The following is a 22,937-nucleotide window of genomic DNA, read 5'->3' as shown; positions in this document are numbered from 1 at the left end:
TTGCTTTACAGTATATTTTTTTATTATTTATTTGCATTACAATAATGAGAATTTTAAGAATTTTTTTTAATGTCCTTTTTTTCATTGAACTATTGTCACAATGCAACAAAAACCTTAATGGCCCTACAAATATTTTCTATGTAAAAAATAATTTCTTATTTCTGTTGATGTTGGACTGAAATCTTATCTGAACATGTTCTTGGTTTTGTGAGATGATCATATGAAAGCCATTCTTGGATACTTGCATCACATGATTATCGATGTTTACATCAAATGATGCACCGATTATCAAATGCCTTCAGTCTTCCTTTATTGTGGAGTATGAATGGAAGATTTATGCTTATAAAGCACTGGGTATCTGGATATACTGTTGACCCTTGTAACTTTAGAAATATTCATGCATTTACAGTGCACTAATTAAAAAAAAAAAAGAATTCTCTAATGTGATATTGCAGTTTAATTTCTAGTGTATCTGTTGATGACTTGTAATGGAATAATAAATGATTAGATCAAATAGAAACAAATACATTGAAATGAATATTTGATTTTGAGAGGATTCATGTCGTTTCTGCCAGCAAGTGCTCTTCAATCCCTAACACTCAGTTCTCATCTCTGAAAATTATATTTGGTCAAGGAAACGAACAACTGATGGATAGGGACAGATATAATGCAGTCTGATGTTATTGTACCTAATATAAGGTCCTTCAGTGTTTTTATTCACATCTTCTACCCATTTAGTTACATAATTCTCTGATTTGACGCAAGGGGTTAAATACCTGCAGGATGAGGATGGGAAAGGAGCGATGGTGAACAGAGAGATAGAGAAAGGGAAGGGTAGGGTAGGGGGAGAAGAGAAAGAACAGGAGAGATAGGAGAAACTGGATAAAGGAGGAAGTTGGTAAAAGACAGCAGCAGCACTGAAATTCTTTATGGTCCAAGATGCAGGTGAGAGATCAGACAGCAGCTCAAGAGTACAGCACCTACACAGATATCATGAAGCTTTTTCGCTTTATGGCTGATGCAGGACAGAAAAATTAAAGACTCTGCTGCTGTAAACCTCAGCATCCAATTGACCTTAGTTCACCCGAAAATGTAAAATTTGTCATCATTTCCTTGTTGTTCCAAATATATTTGACTTTCTTTCTTCAGTGGAACACAAAGCAAAATGTTATTTTCCATTCAATGAAAGTGAAATAGTGGCTAGTGAATATCTAAAATGACAAAAACAGAATAATCAAAGCAGTCTGTATAACTTGTGCACTGTATTCAAAGCCATACAATAACTTTTAGAAAGTAAACGATTGAAATTTAAGTTGTATTAGATGAAAATCTTCCCCTTACTCTAGCACTACTATCTCATTCGTACATGTGCATATTCAAACAAAGTTTATATACTACTGTTCAAAAGTTTGGGGTCAGTAAGCTTTTTTTTTTTTTAAAGAACTGAACACTAATTCAGCAAGGATGCATTGATCAAAAGTGAAAGAAATCTTCTGTAACATTATAAATGTCTTTAATATTTCAAATAAATGCCTTTCTTTTTCTTGAAACATAATGCATCACAGTTTCCGCAGTAATATTAAACTATTACATCTATACTATATAATATTTCTTCAAGTATCAAGATTGAATAGATGTATGCCAATTAGATTTAAGAGTTATTGCAGAGGTTAAAGTTATCAGTAATTAGATTTAAATTAAGATCTCCTCCTAATATCACATCATTAAGTAATTGACGCACTATATACTATGCACTTATACACTATGTACTTATGCACTATGTACTCAACCATGTAGTGTATAAATTACATGAGGTTATTTTGTCATTAATAATATGAGTTTGATAGCCCCTCCCCCTACGCTACAAAATTAAAGCTGCAACAGTTTAGTGCATTAACCTTTTTTTTCGGTTATGCCAAAGTGTTATTTAAGTGCATCATCAGGGTATTTAAAGTGCACTTTTTCTTTTTGGAATTTTCAGTGTGAACACACTACTTGCACTATTTATACTAAAAAACGTCATAGAGTAGCGCATAAGTACGCGATTTGGGACGCACCTTTAGAATATAGTGACTACTTTTTTGATACTTCTAAATAGCTTAACAGTCCCTGATCACTAAATTGTTTAGTATAGAAAAGCATCAACATTTTGTTCTGTGTTCTACAAACAGAAAGTCATACAGGTTTGGAATAACATGATGAGAGAATGATGATTTATTTTTCAGTGATCTGTTCCTTTAAATTTAGCAGAACTTTTCCACAAGCATCAAACTATTCAACGTTAAAGCACATTTTAGAAGTGCAATGCTGCTTACTAATGCGTTTCTGAATATGTTTTGCTTGAGATAAAGTTAGTCGTATTTGTGTAGGTCAGCTGCATGTTGTTTTTTTGTTTTAGTTGAGGTCAGTTTGTCACATGCGTTTTGAAACAAGAGAATTTAGGTGCAGAAACGAGCATCAAACTGAAATCAGAATCAGAGTGTATATTGTGTGCATACAGATGATGACAGACATGCAGGTCAGTTTCAACATGCTGTTTCCAGAGGTTAAACCAATGCACACATCAGTGCACACCCAAAAAAAAAAAAACATTTACTCCAAACGCTTTTCAATAAAATTGTTTGGACTGTAGTAATGACAAATGGCATAGAGTTTAAGACTCCATGCAAAGTCCAACATCTACATCAGTTACTGTACTATGTCATATGGCAACACTGCATCTCTTACTCTGTGGAGTTGGAGCGAGGACGGAACTTCTTTCCCTTGAGCTTCTTACGGGTACCTGTGATGTTTCCTGCATCGACAGAGGAGAAGAACACATGATATGAATGCTGAGACGAATCTGATGCAAGCTTTACCATTTTGAGCGGATGTATTGATGGGCGCGTTACCTTGCCATGAGTTGCTCCTGGGTCGTCCGTTTTCACAGACGTCAGAGATGTGCTTGGCATCTGGGATTCTTTCACTCCAGGAGTGAGACATACCATTAGATCTTCAGACCAAAGAACAGAGAAATTCTCACTGAAGTTCATTAAATGCAGTTACACAGATTAAAAGGGTTCTGTATGAGGAAAACAGATGACAAAGACATCATGTGGGTCATTCCTACTAAGTTTTCCAGTACATTTCATTCCATTACATTTGAATGTTTACTCACTGTTATTAAAGATCATATCAGTTTGTTGCTTTCTTTTAGCACACAATTAAGTGTGTGTGTTTTTCCCATGTCTGCAAACTATCATGGAAAACTGGGAATGCATTTTAAGCAATATTGCAGGGGGTTCTTAATTCCTCCTTCCTTCAATCAAAATGTCTAGCAAAAAATTTTCTTTGAAAAATTGTCAGAATTTATGATCATTTTATAGGTTTCCCACTTGTCTTCAACTTCAACTTTTTATCCCTGTTAATCTTTTGTAATTTTCTTGACAAAAGTCTGTTTCTTTAATCATCATCATTCAAATTATGTCATGTACTTCCTTAAAGTTCTTTCTTATTACATTACATCTTACTACAGTATAATTAATTTTTAAAACATTGCAGAGATCAGAGGATACTGTAAAGCAGGAATGACCCACATCACTGTGATAAGCAGAACAAACACACTGAAATGAGCAAGATGAGCATGAGATCATGGAGATGGGACACCATGAAGACACTGACTTACTTACTTTAACAATAACCAAGAGAAAGACAAACAGACAGTTTTGAGCACAAACCTGCAGCGGAGAAGTCATCAAAGAAGGAATAAAAACCTGCAAGTCTTGACAAAAACATTACGTCCTGTAGAAGGAACTGCACAGTTTATTTTAAAGAAGTCTATGCCAAATAACACTGGAATTATTTCATATTTTTAATAATATAGCTGTTATTAAAAATAATCTTTTTAATATCTCAGCTATATCCCCTAGATAGCAATGTGACTAAACCCAGTGCAAATGGTGACTGACTTCTGAGATGTTTTTTCCCGAGGAATATACCCCAGCAATCTCACATCTCACAATCTTAAATGAAACATAATTGGGAACTCTATTAAGTCTGTTGAGCTCTCAAGGTCAACTTTTACACTATTTGCTAGCAGAGCAGGCAAAGCGATGAAGATGAAGATGGAGATGAAGCACACCTGAAGCCGAACAGAGAGATGTTTTGGCTGATGGAATGGATAGAGGGGGTGAAAGAGCAGGTGTTGATCTGGAGGTGAGACAGGTAAGCAGACCTCTTCTTGGAGCTGCTGCCGGAGTTTGAGCTCACGCCCTGCGGCATGTCACTGTACAGGGAATCAGCGTCTCCAGGTTTCTTCACGTAATCACCCGGAGGCATTTGACTGGCATTTGACAAAATGAAGAAGGTTTGTTCTGAAAACTGAGCTGGGAAAACTTAAATCTGATCACTTAGAAATGTAAACACATTACACTACCATTCAAAAGTTTGGGGGCTTTAAATCATCAAATTGAAAAGAGACAGTAAAAGATTTAATGTTACAAAAGATTATAATTAAATAAATGCTGTTACTCTGAAGTTTCTTTTCATTAAAGAATGATTTCTGAAGGATCACTGATGTGACACTGAAGACTAGAGTCATTTACTGTATTTCTGATCAAATAAATGCAGCCTTGGAGAGCATAAGAGACGTTCAAAAACATTACAAAATCTTACTTACCCAAACGTTTGCATGGCAAATGTAATGCATAGGTTAAGGAGCTTGTTCAAATCCTTAATTACAGAACTATGAGCAATAATAATAACCTAATAAGCAATAATTCAAAACTTTCCACTCGTTCACACAACACATAAAAGCACAGTTATAAAATGAAGAAAAGCGTAGACAAACCGACAGAATCTTCTGTGTACGTCAGACTCAACATACTGACGCTGTCTGTAGCTCCTTCACAGGGGAGAAATTAGCGCAAAACAATTAGCGCAAAATATCCAGAGAAAAGCATAATAAAAGAACAAATCTGTATATCATTTGGTTCTGTACATGGAAGAAGCGGTTTGCTCCAAAATAGCCCTTTGGAGATTCTACTCATCTTCGTCTGAGTTAAATACAAGAATGTTTGGAACGACATGAGGGTAAATGCTGATAGAATTAAAATTTTTGGGTGGACTATCACTTTAAGTAAAGTTTAATAATGTTTCAGCTAGTGAGGGGTCTGTAATCATGTGACTCACTTGTATCCCCATGCAGAAATGCCTAGAATCAGTGCAAGGACCAGGATAGAGCCCGCAATGGCCCCGATGATGATGTTAGTAGTGATGACGCCTGTCAGAGGAACAGAACATTTAATGTGAAGACACAGCAACTAAAAGTCAACACTGACCTGCAATCATCTGGACAAACCAAAACTAATCTGTATGTAAACATGATTTATATTTATGTTAGATACAGAATCTAAAATTTCTTGTTTGTTTTGTCCAGTTGAACGCATGCCAAACTTAATCTGGAATAAAAACAGATAGAGACAGACACGAGAAAAAAGATTTAGATTAAGATTTATGACTCTTTCTGTCCACGGAGGCTGTATGTTAAAGGCATCCATTCAAATCAAATCCATAAAACAGGGTATATGACAAGGTTTATAACAACACAGCACAGCAGATAAACACTGCCAGCTTTCATTCAGACAGAAACACGGAGGAATGATGGGGCAAGTGAACGACAAAACCACAGAGAAGAAACGACAACAAACAACAACTCAAATCTAAACTCACTGTCACTCCAGCAAAAGACATGAGCCTGTCCACAAAGAACGAGTGCATATAAACAAAAGCCATGAAACAGAAAAATAAAAAGAGAAATTAAAAGCGTGTGAAATGTGTGCAAGTGGTGAATGAACTGTTGAACATGAATATGAAAACAGAACAGAAGAATAACAGACTAATGAAAAAAAATGATATCTTGAGATTTTCAGCCCTCATATATTTAAATATATTTGTTAAATAAATGTTAAATAAACGTTTATGTATTTGCTCTGAAATGGCTTACAATTGTTTTTGTTTGCAATAACAGGACCAAATTTAACAGTCAAGTAGATTCAAAATGTAAGAATTAATTTAATGTAAAAATTGTGAGAATAATCAATAAATTCTAAGCTGTTTTTCACTAAATACATTAAAATTATTAAATCCTGAAAATCCTTCAGTGTGTTAATATTGCTGGTGCCCCTGTTTTATATTGTGCTTAAGAGAACACCTTACTAGTGGTAAAATCGATTTATGTATCCAATTTATACAAATGACTTTTGAAATATGCTTAGACATGGCAGATCTTTAAGCTTTAAACTGGAGGTAAATGAGCTCCAAACACTGGAACTGGTTCTGCAAGTCATCCTCTTGTGAAGACTTAGCAAATGTGAAAGTTTGGCATACCTGATGTTTTGGCTGTGGGTCGCACCAGCAGGTAACTCAGAGGAGAGGTGGAGTTACAGTCCTCACCTGCCCAGCCCAGGTCACACACACACCTGAGCTCATTACTGCACACCTACAGCACAAGCACACACATAGATAAACCATTTATATACCAGAGTCAAAACACAGCAGCAATTAACTAAATCTTTCACTACAATAAAAGAAGATGCAGGGACTTGAATTGTTTACATAAATATCAGGGGTATTAAACACATATTTTTGATATTAACCAAATATAAATATAGCACTCGGAAGAGTATGGCCCAAAGTATGATTTATGTTATTTAAAAGTTAGTTCATTTATTACATTTTGACAATTTATTATTGTCTTTTAATTTTTATTTATACATTCATAAACCACATTGAAAATTTAAATTAGTGCTGTCAATCAATTAAAAATTCATGATTAACCACATCTAACAAAAAATAAATAAATAAATATATTTTCACAATAAATCTTATTTTCCAAATTAATGTAGAAATAATATAAAGATGGTCAATTTTAAATATTTGTTTAATGGCATCTTTAAACCTTTTATATAGTATGTTGTATACAGTGTGTATAAAGTAACATGTGATGTTTCTTTTTTTATCAATATGAAGTTTCTCTGTTTGACTGAGAGCCGTCAGTTCATTTTCTCCCCACTTAGTTTTATTTGGCACATTCATTTTTACAATACATAAGAAAATACTATTTCACATCATAAAGCAGTTAAAATTTTCTTCTAAATTTACTCATGGCATTTGGCACATGTGTGTATGCACTTTTTTTTTTTTGTGATGCTAAATTTCTCCAGATCTGTTCAGATGAAGAAACAAACTCATCTCCATTTTGGATGGTCTGAGATTTAGTACATTTTAAGCTAATTTTCTTTTTTAAACTATTCCTTATATATATTAATTCTACTGCAGTAGGATGTGTTGTGAGATGTACGTAACAGTGCCCTCACCTGGCTGGAGTTCCCAGTGCACATTTCTGGTATGTCACAATCATTGACAGCCTCACGACAAAGTACGCCCATAAACTCCAGCTACAGAGACAGCACAATAATCATTAAAAGTCACACACACAAACAGAAGGCTACAGAGTTTTCTTGTACAACTCAGCGCCTACCTGGCAGTTCTTACAACAGAGACCATCACTGCATTTGGCTCCCTGAGTCAACATACATTTCTTGCAGCAGTCCTCTCCTTCTCTAGCACACTCCTGCAGAAAGACAAGAAAAAAACAGATTACATAAGCAGTGTCAGATTAATGTGATCATGATGTTGATGTAAGATCACTCACGGCTGGGCTTCCACAGTCACACTCCTCTCCTGCCTCCACAAAACCATTTCCGCACTCTGGAGGATCCAAAAGCTACAAAACAGAAATGTTATTTCGCACATTTTTATTTGGTCATTTATTGCACTATTATTATTATACACAGATATTGTTTTCATATGCAATTAAAAAGCAAAGAGTTTGGCACTGTGTTTTTGTCATGATAATACAGTACAAATTTAATTTAAAAAGAGACAATGAGAGTGAATGAAAGGGCATCTTATGCTTATATCTTATATCAAAAATACAGTAAAATAGTAATATTCTGGAATAGTATTACAATTTAAAGTAACTGTTTTCTCTTTAAATTTATCCTTTGTAATTTATTCCTAATGCAAAGCTGAATTTTCAGCATCATTACTCCAGTCTTCAGTGTCACATGATCCTTCGGAAATCATTCTAATATGCTTATTTGTGCTCAAGAAACTTCTGATTATAATCAGTGTTGAAAACAGTTGTGCTGCTTAATATTTTTGTGGATACTGTGAATTTTATGATCAAACTTTTTCTTTGAATATAAAGTTAAAAACAGCATTTATTTAAAATAGAAATCTTTTGCATTTGAAATACAATTTCAATTATAAAAATGTTTCACTGTCACTTTTGATCAATTTAATGCATTCTTTCTGAATGAAAAATATTAATTTCTTTGAAATTAATTCAAATAAGCATTTCAATTTTGTGGAAATCCTTGGCACATTTTCTGGAGTTCTGTGGGTGCAGATTCTGTGTGGGTTTGGTGACGTACTAAGCAAAGTGATTGCTATGAACACACAGACAGAACTGAAGTGGGTTTACCTTCGAAGGTTTGTTGAAGAGACACGCACCACCTCCACTGTTCAGGAAATCATGATACTCTTCCACATTACAGTCAGAAAATCTCTTGGGTAAGTAGAAGCTGTCAGAGAGAACCACAAGGCACTAGAGTCACACTGCCTAACTTTATTTCCACCCCCTTTGATTCACACAACCACTGAGACAGGCTATAAAAAAAGAGTGTTTGTAATGCTAATCAAAGTCTCATAGAGCTTAAACTGAAAAGTAACAATTCTTACCTCAGTCACCACGCTTACATGCACATTGTTTTCTGATTAAGGCATTCTAGCCCTTATTTTGAAAACAATTCCAGAATGCTGCACATGTAATCATATTATAAATAAACTAAGATATGCAGATTCTTTCCCACTACTCCTATGTGGAAATACTGGAGGCACTTACCAACAGAGAATTACTTTTCTTTGGCCATAAGTGTATGTAAATGAACAAGACATTTCAATTACAAATAAAAAGCATTTATCATTATTATGGGGAAATGCCAACTGCCTTATTCAGATGACAATCAAGTTAAATCACATTTACATGACACATACTCTAAATAATCAGAATATGACCAAATTCCAAAACAAAATGTTAATGTAAACATGGTCACTGTTGAAGAGTTCTCATGGGGGCAAATTATTGCTAATAAATATGGGCTTGGGATAGAGAACAAGATTAATGTGAACTGGTCACGCTGAATGTAAACATCAGTCTGGTTAGATGGGGAAATGTTTACGTGGCTACTGACTCTGTTTCATTCAGACCAGCAGAGGGCAGGACTCAGACACAAAGAACAATAAAACACAGCTTACGAACAACACAAGGGCCAGAGCAACCAGATTTGTTAAAAATAGATTGTAAGAATTAGTCATTTCCTTGTGTTTACAGGCAGATCTTGACGTTTTCAACAAGGTGGACGTGTAGTGCATTGCATTATACTGTATAAGTAACAGTTGCTAAATGAATTCACATCTACAATTACATTTATTCATTTAGCAGACGCTTTTATCCAAAGCGAATTACAAATGATAAGCACAACAAGCAATTCATCATAGAAGCAAATAAACCCAAGAAGTGCTCCTAATACAAAGTTTCCGAAATTGAAGACATCTAAACCCTAAAACAGGGATTCACAAACCTTTTTGTCAGATGAACCCCTTTTGATCCAAAACATTCATTTGAAGTACCGCCTAAGATTTTAATTTATTATCAATAATTTAACAACACATATGCATGTTCATGGTTCTCTGATGTTGGTTAAAGGTCACAGGATATGCAGGTAAACAAATGCCTTATTCTGCATGACCATATTTTAGTGCATGACTATGCAAATATTATTTATTTATTTTACATCTTTTCTTATGAACACCCTAACCCTATAAACCTAGTTTGGGAAACCCTGGTCTGAAATACCCAACCACTCTTAATCCTCTCTGATCCTGATGACACTTTCAAAGCTTTTATTTCCTCCTTCTTTTATCTATCCATTCACTACACTCCCTTAGATGCAAATCACAGTTTATCCACTTGTAAACACAGTGATATGGCAGTACGCTCAATTCGTACAAGAACAATGAACGCTGCTCAGCCTGTATCGGCTGGGTCGCTGCCCTCAATATCCTGCAGAGGTCATTCCGAAGCAGTAAGCACTATTCCAATCTGTGACAATCTGCAACAATGCAGTTTCAAGAAGCCTTAACCGGAGGCTGAGAATCAATAAGTGCATATCTCACATTATGCCGTGTGTGAGTGGTTACTCTTCATTTACCAGACGCTGAGTGTGTTCCTGGAATATCAGGGCACCTTGTCTTACCTGCTTGAGCATGGGTAATTAATTTTAAAGTGTTGCAGACATTTTCACAGGATTGTTAACAGCAGGGAGACACACTTAAAGGGGGAAAACAGAGAACACAAAACATCCTGCCACATTAACACTGGAGTTAGTGGATCAGATCGGACATGCAGGCTGCACGAAAAATAAACTTCTCAAAACATCCATCAATGGAGAGACAGATCGACATGAGCGTGTCTGTCTGAAAGGCCATTGATACTAGTGTTAATAACATGAGCCGTGAGAATGTGCTGTGTGCATTTCAGGAAATGATGGATATCTATATATATCAAAAACAACCCAACTACATCATATGTGCATGTTGAAACCAGAGGACTTTCTCATACTCAGAAGTTTGGACTTTTTGTCCCAATAGTCCCATATTCTCCTGATAGTGAGAAAGTGCTTAGCTTGGTGTGGTGATTACAACACAGCAAACAGCAAGACGGGGGGTGAACACACACAGAGTGCTGGTGTGAATTTCAGCTAACGTCCTGTCAGTAAGCCATTAAACATCAGATGAGATGTCAATCACTTTTGTCACTGAAATTCTGATTATCTGATTGTATTATAAAAGCAGACTTTTGTGTTTAGAGGTAGGCTGTGTGTGTGTCACACAGGCTTTATGACATTTGGCATTAGCATGAAATCATGATCGTTCTGTTCTTTTGAGTGTGAATGACCGCAGACACTTTTAAACACGTTAAAGGGGTAATATCACGGAAAATCAAATTTTCCTTTTATAAAAAGTTACATACTGCAAGTTTTGGAACTCAAAGCTTCCTCCACATTCCAAAAAGAATATTCTTTAAAAGAAACTAAAAACAGCTAGTTATGCAATCTTCATAGTTATGACCACACAAGGACGCCAACTTGATTTCGGTGTGGATAGTTTTTTGCAGAAATGCTTTTTATTTAATTATGGGCCAGTTCAGACAATATTAGACCTGACAGCAAACCCAAAAAAGCCTGTTTAATTCCAAGAGGTGAAAAATACTGAAATCGTAGCTAATATGATCAGGCTGAAATGCATATGACCCCTTTAAACTGAGAGGAGCCCAATAATCCTCTCTTAACGAAACGTGTCCCACAATGAGCTATCAGCCGAATTAAAAACCAGTAAAAAAGAGAGCACACAGGAAACTGCAGAATGTTCCAACACAATGTAGCTTCTGCTATATCTCTCTCTTGACTGAATGCTATTAGATGGAGTGAGGGGCTGAAGTGACTCAGCAGCTGACTGGTCGACAGGACACGAGCGAGTAGCATGACACAGCCAAGCGTCTGCTCACCTGCTGTCCCATTCGGGATCGAGGGGAAACGCAAAAGGTATTAAAACACACGGATAAAGACAAACCAACACACACAGACGCACACTGTGACATGAGCAAACACCTATCGCATCACACGTATCTGATCACTTCACATTCACTGACAAACACTGTTTATGAATATTAGAAAGCTAAAAAAAGAGCCAGTGCAAATTTGAAACATGAACAGTGAAATGTCAAAATCCACATGTGAAATGTCAACAGCGGAGAGCCAAACAGAGAAAATTGGACTAAAATGATCAATAACACTTTCTCATCACATTTTGAGGATATCATGTTCTAATTTTACACAGGAGTTCATATGTCAATCTTACAAAAATGTTCTATTTCACCCCAATATCAAAATAAAAATACAAATGTTTGACATAAAGAAAACAGATTTTTTTATGATTATAAAGTTTTATTTGTGCAGTGAATTTTTTATGATAATTATGAACATTTACATTAATCTGAATGTAACCTGGAGTTTTTGTGTAATGTTCAATTGTGATTCTTTTTACTGTAATACAATAAAAATGTATTTAAGGCAGCACAAATGATGTATGACAAAGTAAATAAATAATAATTATATAAAAATAATTTCATAAATATTTAATATTTTAATACATTTTTATTTTATAATTATTAAATAAGAACAAGGTTATTTTTGGCACATTACAGTAATGAGAATTGATTTTAGGGTGAAATGTGCATATTTTGTGCAAGGTTTTGTGAGATTCACCCTCACAGATTGTAATGCTAATTTGCCCACCCATCAACAGTCTGTGAGGTTCCCGTGAAAATGAAAACAGGACACAGAAATGAGTAAGCACTGAGACTTTTTTTGGCTGAGAAGCCAAATTAGTTTCTATTTCACCCCAATATCAAAATAAAAATACAAATGTTTGACATAAAGAAAACTGATTTTTTTTATGATTATAAAGTTTTATTTGTGCAGTGAATTTTTTATGATAATTATGAACATTTACATTAATCTGAATGTAACCTGGAGTTTTTGTGTGATGTTCAATTGTGATTCTTTTTACTGTAATACAATAAAAATGTATTTAAGGCAGCACAAATGATGTATGACAAAGTAAATAAATAATAATTATATAAAAATAATTTCATAAATATTTTATATTTTAATACATTTTTATTTTATAATTATTAAATAAGAACAAGGTTATTTTTGGCACATTACAGTAATGAGAATTGATTTTAGGGTGAAATGTGCATATTTTGTGCAAGGTTTTGTGAGATTCACCCTCACAGATTGTAATGCTAATTTGCCCACCCATCAACAGTCTGTGAGGTTCCCGTGAAAATGAAAACAGGACACAGAAATGAGTAAGCACTGAGACTTTTTTTGGCTGAGAAGCCAAATTAGTTACTGCCACCTAGTGGAATTCATGAAAATTAGTGTCTCAAAGTTTCTCACTGGCTGCCAGTTAACAACATCTGACGTGACAGAACGTGTTATGGATCAGTGAGTGGCACAAATTTCAAACACTGTTACTTTGACTGCATTTAATTGAAAGTTATTTAAGCAACAAAACACAGGAACATAGACTCAGCACAAAGCATGACAGGCTGTTTTAGTAAGACTAATATGCATTTCCAAAAGGGTCTCAAAACTTAAGTGAGTTATGTGTGTGTGTTAGGAAATTTGGGAAATCTGCTTTATTAGAAACTTACCCAACATCATCCATTATGCAGCCAGACCATTTATCTTCACACTTGCACTCCCCTGTGAGGGAAAGACGGATTACAGTGGCATACTATGAGAGTCTGTATGTGTGAGTACTGCTGTGTTTACTGCCAAAGCACGCACATGAAAAATATAAAAGTGAGAATAGGAAACGAGAACACACACCGTTTAAAATGCGTTTCTTATCAGAAAAGATGCCGATATTTTGTCCCAGTGACTGGGCGAGAGTTATGGCCATTTCTTCAGTCTTTCCATACTAACAAATTTGAGAAAAAAAAACAAATAATAGCCTTTGAGACTTGACATACAAATTCCTTTTCATTAGTTAAAAGAGTTGCATAACCATAACCACTAACCTCATTGACTCCGCCTCCTTTAGTGAGTGAGCAGACTCCGCCTATGTATGAGGCTCCTCCCCAGTTACTATGAAAACGGTTGCCCCTGGATGCAGAGAGAAAACTTATTAGAAATGCTGTTTCACTTGATCAAAAAAACTAATGTTTGCTGTATGTGTGTTTTCTTGATAACTCACGAGAAAAGGTGAATGGAGTCACACTTTTCTTTAATAAAGTCTCTTCGGTACTTCATAAACTCTCGTAATGTCACCATAGGATCGTCGTTGATGTTAAACCTGTTGTCCGCAGCCCACGTTTCCATCGCAACCAAGACAATTCTAGTGTTGATTTGCTCTTTGAAGTACTGCAGATACAAACAAAAATGATTTTATTAACAACAGATAAATAAAGAATTGCATCTCTTGCATGTAAATCTGAATCCACAAGACACACGTGACGACTGCAGAATGATGAATCTTTTTTGTTTTTCATTCTAGAGCTCAGTTTGACATATTGAACAACAGGCTAAAGCAGATAAATGCCAACTGTCTCGCACAGAGAGAGAAATGGAGGGATGTTTATGTGACTGTCAAGGGCACAGAGTCTGACAAACAAGCAAATTAAGCAGCTCATGACGTGACTGTCAGACTGTACAAGGTCTATTTGTCTTAGATGAGGATCAGCCTTCTGTTTAATGGCTATACAAATGATGTATTATTAAAATTATTCAAAGAAGACTATGAAATGTACATTACTAGCAACTTACCAGATCAGCCATATTCACAACAGATTTAGCGTAGTTATTTGTCTGTCCAACGGAAAGGCGATGTTTCTTGTACTGGGAAAAATTAATGCGAATACATAATAAAATGAATGCATTACAGGCATAAGAAGAAAAAAAACAATAATAAATTGGTTAATAATATGTTAGTTAATTATGTGAACAATGGACTGTTACTCATCTTACCATCAAATGATCATTTATGACCATCAGCTCTATATATTTGGTCTCATCTGCAACACTCCGTGGATTTTGTGTTATCTGTGTGAGGAATTTGACAGTGCATAATATTATATCATCACCCTGCAGCATGCAAAACACGCTTACTGCAGAGAAACAGCTGATCTATACATTAGTGCTGTAAAGAGTTCACAGCCCTGCTGTAAATATTTCATGAGTGTAGGAGAGATGGGGAGGAAAAGAAAGACACAGAAGAAACAGAAAGAGAGCAGCACTGAAATCACATCAGACAGTCAAAGCTTAACAGATACACACACCCACAAACACAAACCATGAGCCATGAGTGTTGTGAGACAGTATACACACCTGTCTCTTTTTCCTTCTGTGGGCAGCACTGGACAGTGGAGTGTTCTGGAACGGTGACTCTGCCAGGTGAACTTAAACAAATATTAACTATCAGTATGGACAGTTGAGCATGAAGTGCATGCACACAGATCTAACTCATTCTGCTTTATTAAGTATCCCCCATGGGCTCATGCTATATACATAATACTTTAAATCTGAACATGAGAATGGTTCATACCTGCAGAAATGAAGTCCTCTGGGGGGTCCAAACCAGGAGACTGATAAATCATGTGCACATGAACCTCCTCCTACAGGGAAAGAATGCGAGGAAATGATATGATTCATCTGTGTCAAACACTCCTACATAACACTTAGTGAGTTCGAAAAGACACATTGTTCAGTTTGTATAAGAAAGAGACATCTCTGTCAGGAGTTTCTAAATGGTCTTAGTTTAACAGTAAGTTTCAAAGGACCCTTTTGGTGATATTGGTCATTTTCTCACAGAATCGGTGGTCTATAATAAAGCCAGTCACATTTTTATTGAGCCAATTTGTTGTCTACAAGTTCTAAATGTATTAATTACAATATTTGTAGGCCTGAACAACTGTTTCATATGTTTTACAGTTTGTTACAGTATTGTTGTTTGCATTAATTTGACCCAAAATATGTTTTTTATGAGACACATTGTTCAGTTTGTATAAGAAAGAGACATCTCTGTCAGGAGTTTCTAAATGGTCTTAGTTTAACAGTAAGTTTCAAAGGACCCTTTTGGTGATATCGGTCATTTTCTCACAGAATCGGTGGTCTATAATAAAGCCAGTCACATTTTTATTGAGCCAATTTGTTGTCTACAAGTTCTAAATGTATTAATTACAATATTTGTAGGCCTGAACAACTGTTTCATATGTTTTACAGTTTGTTACAGTATTGTTGTTTGCATTAATTTGACCCAAAATATGTTTTTTAAATGTTTATACAGAATTTGACTTTAAAAAAACATATGACTACCCTATTCACAAGTGTGATATCTAGCTTATTGTGAATAAATGGTTAAGACAATTTAGAAAAAGATAAGATGGATAAGTGGAAACTGAACGTTTTGACTACCGTTTGCTGAAGGCTCTAAAATATGCAACCACGTGATTTGCTTGAGTCGAAGCTCCACACGCAGACTGTGTCGTTGAAAGGGCCACGGTATGATTCGCACGCTGTTAATTGGAATAATTATCCTAGCTTTGTGTTTATTTACTTTATACTAAGTGAGCGCGCATGTGACGTCACGCCGCACCCTCAGTGAGGTTGCGCGAGCTCCCGAAGAGTCCCAAACACAACACTACACGACGAAACCGGACAGAAGATCACCGAATCTGTGATAAAATGACCGTTATATCACCAAAAGAGTGACAGTCCTTCGAAGCGTACTGTTAATCAGGTATGTGCGCGATATATTGGTCCTGACAGCGTCACTCGGATGAAACCAAAGCGCAACAGGTTGTATCATAATGTTAGCCGTTAGCTGAGATTAGCTTGCTAGCGCTCGAATATACTCTTGAATAAATCATTACTAAACCACATCTGGAATGAAAACAAACCGTAAATCAAAACACCAATTACAAGCTCGTGAAAACACAGCAAATGTAACTTTATGTCGCTTCTGATAGAGACCGCAATAAACTCCTGACAGAGATGCGGTTGTTTGACATCTATTGTTAATGAGAGACGCTACGCAGAGACGTACATTTATTACCCTCCATATAAACAGTACACATGCCTATTGTACATATACACAGAGACATTTATTGTAGTCTACATACACTTACAATTAAATACATTAATGCTTAATACACACACTTATACTTAACACGACACATTTAAGCAATGCATCAGCACTTAACGCGGTTTTGACTCCTCTTTACTGTATGTCTGTGAGGGAGTGGACATTACAGTAAGACTTAAGTACACTTTCTATGTTTCCATACATGCATACATACAGCAAACTAAATCAAATGACTCAAAATATGTAACTTTTTCTCTCTTCATTTGTGACCCTGGACCACAAAACATCTCTAGCACTCTATTCTAATTCTATTCTTTAAAAAAAAAACTTTTAGACTTGCACTCTATTCATTTAATAACTGCTTGTTTTCCTTTAAAAAAAACTAATACTAGCTTCTCTATTCTTTTTGTATTCTATCTATGTGTTTTCTTTTATTTATTATAAGATTAACAAAAAGCAAAAAAACTAAACAAAAAAAAATGCCTCCAACACTAGCTTGCTCTATTCTTTTTCTATTATATCGGTTTTCTTTTTATTTATTATACAATAAAAAAAAATAAAAAAAAACCTTGCTACGTGTATTGAGTTAGGCTAACTGAGACTTGTCATAGCACTTGCATATTTCTCTTTTGTTGATTTTGATTGCTTCCATTGTCCTCATTTGTAAGTCGCTTTGGATAAAAGTGTCTGCTAAATGATTAAATGTAAATGTAAAACCTATTTGTAGCAATAGCCAAAAATACATTGTATGGGTCAAAATTATCGATTTTTCTTTTATGCCAAAAATCGTTAGGATATTAAGTAAAGATCGTGTTTCATGAAGATTTTTTGTCAATTTCCTACCGTAATTATATTAAAACTTAATTTTTGATTAGTGATATGCATTCCTCAAGACTTCATTTGGACAAATTTAAAGGCAATTTTGTCCATATTTAGATTTTTTTTTTGCACCCTCAGATTTCAGATATTCAAATACGTGTATCTCGGCCAAATATCGTCCTATCCTTGAGAGACGCTACGCAGAGACGTACATTTATTACCCTCCATATAAACAGTACACATGCCTATTGTACATATACACAGAGACATTTATTGTAGTCTGCATACACTTACAATTAAATACATTAATGCTTAATACACACACTTATACTTAACACGACACATTTAAGCAATGCATCAGCACTTAACGCGGTTTTGACTCCTCTTTACTGTATGTCTGTGAGGGAGTGGACATTACAGTAAGACTTAAGTACACTTTCTATGTTTCCATACATGCATACATACAGCAAACTAAATCAAATGACTCAAAATATGTAACTTTTTCTCTCTTCATTTGTGACCCTGGACCACAAAACATCTCTAGCACTCTATTCTAATTCTATTCTTTAAAAAAAAAACTTTTAGACTTGCACTCTATTCATTTAATAACTGCTTGTTTTCCTTTAAAAAAAACTAATACTAGCTTCTCTATTCTTTTTGTATTCTATCTATGTGTTTTCTTTTATTTATTATAAGATTAACAAAAAGCAAAAAAACTAAACAAAAAAAAATGCCTCCAACACTAGCTTGCTCTATTCTTTTTCTATTATATCGGTTTTCTTTTTATTTATTATACAATAAAAAAAAATAAAAAAAACCTTGCTACGTGTATTGAGTTAGGCTAACTGAGACTTGTCATAGCACTTGCATATTTCTCTTTTGTTGATTTTGATTGCTTCCATTGTCCTCATTTGTAAGTCGCTTTGGATAAAAGTGTCTGCTAAATGATTAAATGTAAATGTAAAACCTATTTGTAGCAATAGCCAAAAATACATTGTATGGGTCAAAATTATCGATTTTTCTTTTATGCCAAAAATCGTTAGGATATTAAGTAAAGATCGTGTTTCATGAAGATTTTTTGTCAATTTCCTACCGTAATTATATTAAAACTTAATTTTTGATTAGTGATATGCATTCCTCAAGACTTCATTTGGACAAATTTAAAGGCAATTTTGTCCATATTTAGATTTTTTTTTTGCACCCTCAGATTTCAGATATTCAAATACGTGTATCTCGGCCAAATATTGTCCTATCCTAACAAACCATAACTCAATGGAAAGCGTATTTATTCAAATTTCAGATGATGTATAAATCTAAATTTTGAAAAATTGACCCTTATGATTGGTTTTGTGGCCCAGGGTCACATTTTACTCCTTGTCTAAAAATGTAATTTTGTGTCCCTTTCCCCACAAGGTTCCAGTTTTTCTTGCCTCCAGCTATGTCTTGTCGTGACATTCACGCCACCAATGCTTTCGCCTTCATCATTGCGATGCTGTCGGTGGCCGGTCTGACCGTCGCCACGCTTATTCCCCAGTGGAGAACCACCCGCCTGCTCACCTTCAACCGCAATGCCAAAAACGTGACTGTGTACGACGGCCTGTGGACCAAGTGTGTGCTGCGTGATGGTTCTTCGGGTTGCTATTACTTTGATTCAGACTGGTACGCAAAAGTAGACCAGCTGGACCTCAGACTGCTGCAGTTCTGTTTACCTGCTGGTAGGTGCTCATGTTGGGTTCCTTGACCTTATTTCTCAGTTTATAAGGCCCTATGAAAGCTGTATTCTTTTTCCCAAATTTCTTTTCCTCCCAAATTCCATGTTTTCCATTTTAATTGTGTTTTTTAATGGCTTAATTTTAAAGAGTCCATATGATGCTTTTTAATGTTTTCTTTTTTGTTTATTGTGTAATGTATCTGTTTATGCATAAAATCTGCAAAGTTACAAAGCTCAAAGTCTCCCACAAAGGGCTTTATTCTAGCTATCAGAGAACACTGTTCCAGACCTGCCTAAAATGCATTGATTAAAGTCCAGATATTGCTTCCGCAAACATCTACATCACAGTTTGAAACATTTGCATAATGCCTGCCCAAAGGCATATTGGCCTTCTAAAAATGGATGAAATTAGGAATCAGTGGTAAAGATTTAACAGTTTAAAATTTAATGAATCTTTAAAAATTAAATCAAATGAAATGTGAACAATTTCTTTCTTTTTGTTTTGGCAAACAGTGCAGAGTTTTGAAAAACTAATATTATTGTTACTAAGTACATTCTACTGTACAATAGTAATATATTTCTGTCATGAATGAATGAATAATTGTACACCCAAAGCGCTTTACAATCATATGGGGGGGTCTCTCCTCAACCACCACCAGTGTGCAGCATCCACTTGGATGATGCAACGGCAGCCACAGGACAGCGGCGCCAGTGTGCTCACCACACACCAGCTACAGGTGGAGAGGAGAGAGAGTCATAGAGCCAATCAAGTGGTTGGGGATTATTAGGAGGCCATGATTGACAAAGGCCAGGGGGGCAATTTGGCCAGGACACCGGGGTTACACCCCTACTCTTTACGAGAAGTGCCATGGGATTTTTAATGACCACTGACAGTCAGGACCTCGGTTTAACGTCTCATCCGAAGGACGGTGCCTTTTGACAGTATAGTGTCCCCGTCACTATACTGGGGCGTTAGGACCCACACAGTCCACAGGTTGAGCACCCCCTGCTGGCCTCACTAACACCTCTTCCAACAGCAAGCTAGTTTTCCCAGGAGGTCTCCCATCCAGGTACTGACCAGGCTCAACCCTGCTTAGCTTCAGTGGGCAACCAGTCTTGGGCTGCAGGGTGATATGGCTGTCATAATTTCTTCAAGTTTCAAACCAGACAGGTTGTAGTTCAAACCTTTGAGTTTCTGCGTGTATGTGTCATTATTTTTTTCGAGTGAAATGGTAAAACACTTGTTACGTGACTCTCAGAGCAGCTCTGAAGATGAAGTTCATATGTAGTGTCCTATATAGTGAGAAGGCAGATGCTGAAAACAAACATCACGCGTGCTAGAGTATGTGTAGTAGACCAAACTGTGCCGCACATTCACTCATCTATTTCATATTAAATAGCAGTCTTTTTGTGATTTATATTCACTGACAATAGTCTATATTGCCATTTGATAAAGTGTACAGCTCTACTTTTAAATTTATTCATCCAATTTGTGCCAAATTCCAGGACATATTGCGTTGTACAGTGAATTGGATTTTTATGACTGTGTGATTCTGTCCTCATTCACCACACCGCGGAAATCATCGGGCCCTAAGTTCATTCTGTTGATATCATAACTCTTTTCTCCACAGGTCTGCTGTTTTCCAGCTTGGCTCTTCTGCTCTGTCTCACTGGCATGTGTAAAACTGCTTGCTGCTCCAAAACTCCTGACGATGTCAAGAACTCCCGCTGCTTGGTCAACAGCTCAGGCTGCCATCTAGTGGCTGGGATGCTACTGTTTCTAGGTGGGGCCATCGCCATGCCGCCCTCTGTCTGGTTCCTGTTCCACACGCGTAACCTTAACGAGCGCTACGATAATCTGTTTGCCGTAGAGTTTGGGGTGTATGTGGCCATCGGCAGTGCTGGTGGTCTGATCTTAGCTGCTCTGCTGATGTTCATGTGGTATTGCATGTGTAAAAAACTGCCTTCACCCTTCTGGCTACCTCTACCTGAAGGGCCTGCGATGACCAACAGCCTCTCCGCGCAGCCCCTCATGACCAACGGCTTGCCTTCTCCTGTGACATACGCACCCCAGACCTTCCCTCCGGCTGTTCTGGATGCCCCCGTTTTTGTCCCAGCACAGGGTTACCCTCAACCTGTACCCACACAGCCTATGCTGCCCCATGTCTACATGCCACAGATGTCCATACCTGATGGTTACGGCTCAGATATGGGAGCCTCACAGGCATATAGTTATGCTCCCTCTAGAAGCTACGCACCTTCTCAGGGATACGCCCCCTCACAGAGGTATGCTGGGCACCGCTATTCCACACGCTCCCGAATGTCCGGCATTGAGATTGACATTCCTGTCCTTGCTGACTGACACTGAGTTGGTTGTTTCAAGTCAAACTGGTCAAACTGGTATTCTATTTCTATAACTAAGAAATGATAAATTAGCTGTGGTAGGGAATTTGAAGTGTACAAAACAGTGAAATTGAAAGAACGCCTTTAGTCAATTAGTGTAGCAGGTACCTCTTAGTTATAACACTGAAAATGGCCAAAAAAGGTCATCAAAGCAATAACACAAGTGGAATTAGGAGGTTGCGTACCTCTCTCTCAATGAGCTTTGTTCATTAAACACAAGCAGAATAAATTTCTGTGTAAACTGTTCATAATTTCAATGAGTATGTTGCATTTATTTCAGTGTGACAGGTTTATGTATTATGTACACACAGATATACTTTCTGCTAATTTTCATGACCCTAATGTCTTTATTCTGCTTTTTAAACCTTGATAGTAACACTGAACTAATTGTTGATGTTAAGTTTTAACCTGTCAGTGAATATGCATGCTAATATCTAAATGTGATAAGTAAATGCTAGAAAGAGACGCAACCTACAACCTGTTTTATGACTGCTTAAACTTGTATTACTGTTAAGCCACGAAGTTTCATATTTGCCTATTACGTTGCCTTATTGTTGTAATACCTGAACATCGTTTTTTTTTTTTATTCATAAATAGTCAAATCAAATACGATGGCATTTTAGTGTTACGTAAAAAAAACTAAGATTACAAGATTAAACTTGCAATATTTTGAGAAAAAAGTAAAAATTATGAGAATAACGTCGTAGCAATATGAGAATAAAGTCTAAATTATGAGAATAGTCTAAATATTTTGAGAATAAATGTAAAATATTTCGAGAATAAAGTCGAAATTAATAAATCAACTTAATTATCATAATTTTGACTTTATTGAAATATTTTGACTTTATTCTCAATTTTGAATTTATTCTCAAAATATTTCGACTTTATTCTCAAAATATTTCGACTTTATTCTCGTATTGCTATGACTTTATTCTCGGAATTGTGACTTTTTTCTCAAAATATTACGGCTTTAATCTTATAATCTTAGATTTTTTTTACGTTGCACTAAAATGGCATTGTAATCAAAAGAACAGCATTTATTTTAAATATTTAAAATATTATTTAAAATATTTTATCAAATAAATTAAATAATTATTCATTTTTTACAGTGCAATGTTTTATAAAACCTACACTGTCTGTAATAGAAACTATATTCTTAGCTATTTTGCAAAATGTTAAAATTACT

At 35.8% G+C, this 22,937-nt stretch overlaps 2 protein-coding genes across 2 annotated transcripts; one reads left to right on the top strand and one right to left on the bottom strand.

Annotated features, from left to right (window-relative positions):
• Positions 1-2,723: 2,723 nt before the first annotated feature.
• LOC107592499 (disintegrin and metalloproteinase domain-containing protein 22-like) lies at positions 2,724-16,227 on the bottom strand. The gene is made up of 19 exons (XM_016282033.1): positions 16,149-16,227; positions 15,280-15,349; positions 15,063-15,133; positions 14,703-14,777; positions 14,502-14,573; positions 13,933-14,099; positions 13,757-13,841; positions 13,566-13,656; positions 13,388-13,439; positions 8,528-8,627; positions 7,694-7,765; positions 7,520-7,612; positions 7,356-7,436; positions 6,367-6,478; positions 5,170-5,260; positions 4,829-4,882; positions 4,214-4,321; positions 2,892-2,992; positions 2,724-2,794 (listed from the first exon to the last, which is right to left on the bottom strand). Exons 2-19 carry the CDS (start codon positions 15,329-15,331, stop codon positions 2,724-2,726), a joined length of 1,548 nt encoding a protein of 515 aa, XP_016137519.1. The 5' UTR covers positions 15,332-15,349; positions 16,149-16,227.
• An 83-nt stretch (positions 16,228-16,310) lies between these two features.
• On the top strand, positions 16,311-22,274 carry cldn12 (claudin 12). The gene is made up of 3 exons (XM_016281938.1): positions 16,311-16,473; positions 19,051-19,352; positions 20,980-22,274. The coding sequence occupies exons 2-3, from the start codon at positions 19,076-19,078 to the stop codon at positions 21,708-21,710; spliced, it is 1,008 nt and encodes a 335-aa protein (XP_016137424.1). The 5' UTR covers positions 16,311-16,473; positions 19,051-19,075; the 3' UTR covers positions 21,711-22,274.
• Positions 22,275-22,937: the final 663 nt, after the last annotated feature.

The sequence above is a fragment of the Sinocyclocheilus grahami genome, unplaced genomic scaffold, assembly GCF_001515645.1.
Source record: "Sinocyclocheilus grahami isolate Dianchi unplaced genomic scaffold, SAMN03320097.WGS_v1.1 scaffold153.1, whole genome shotgun sequence".
Classification (NCBI taxonomy): domain Eukaryota; kingdom Metazoa; phylum Chordata; class Actinopteri; order Cypriniformes; family Cyprinidae; genus Sinocyclocheilus; species Sinocyclocheilus grahami.
Note: the sequence above shows the minus strand (reverse complement) of the source record. Positions and strands in the feature narration are given on the sequence as shown.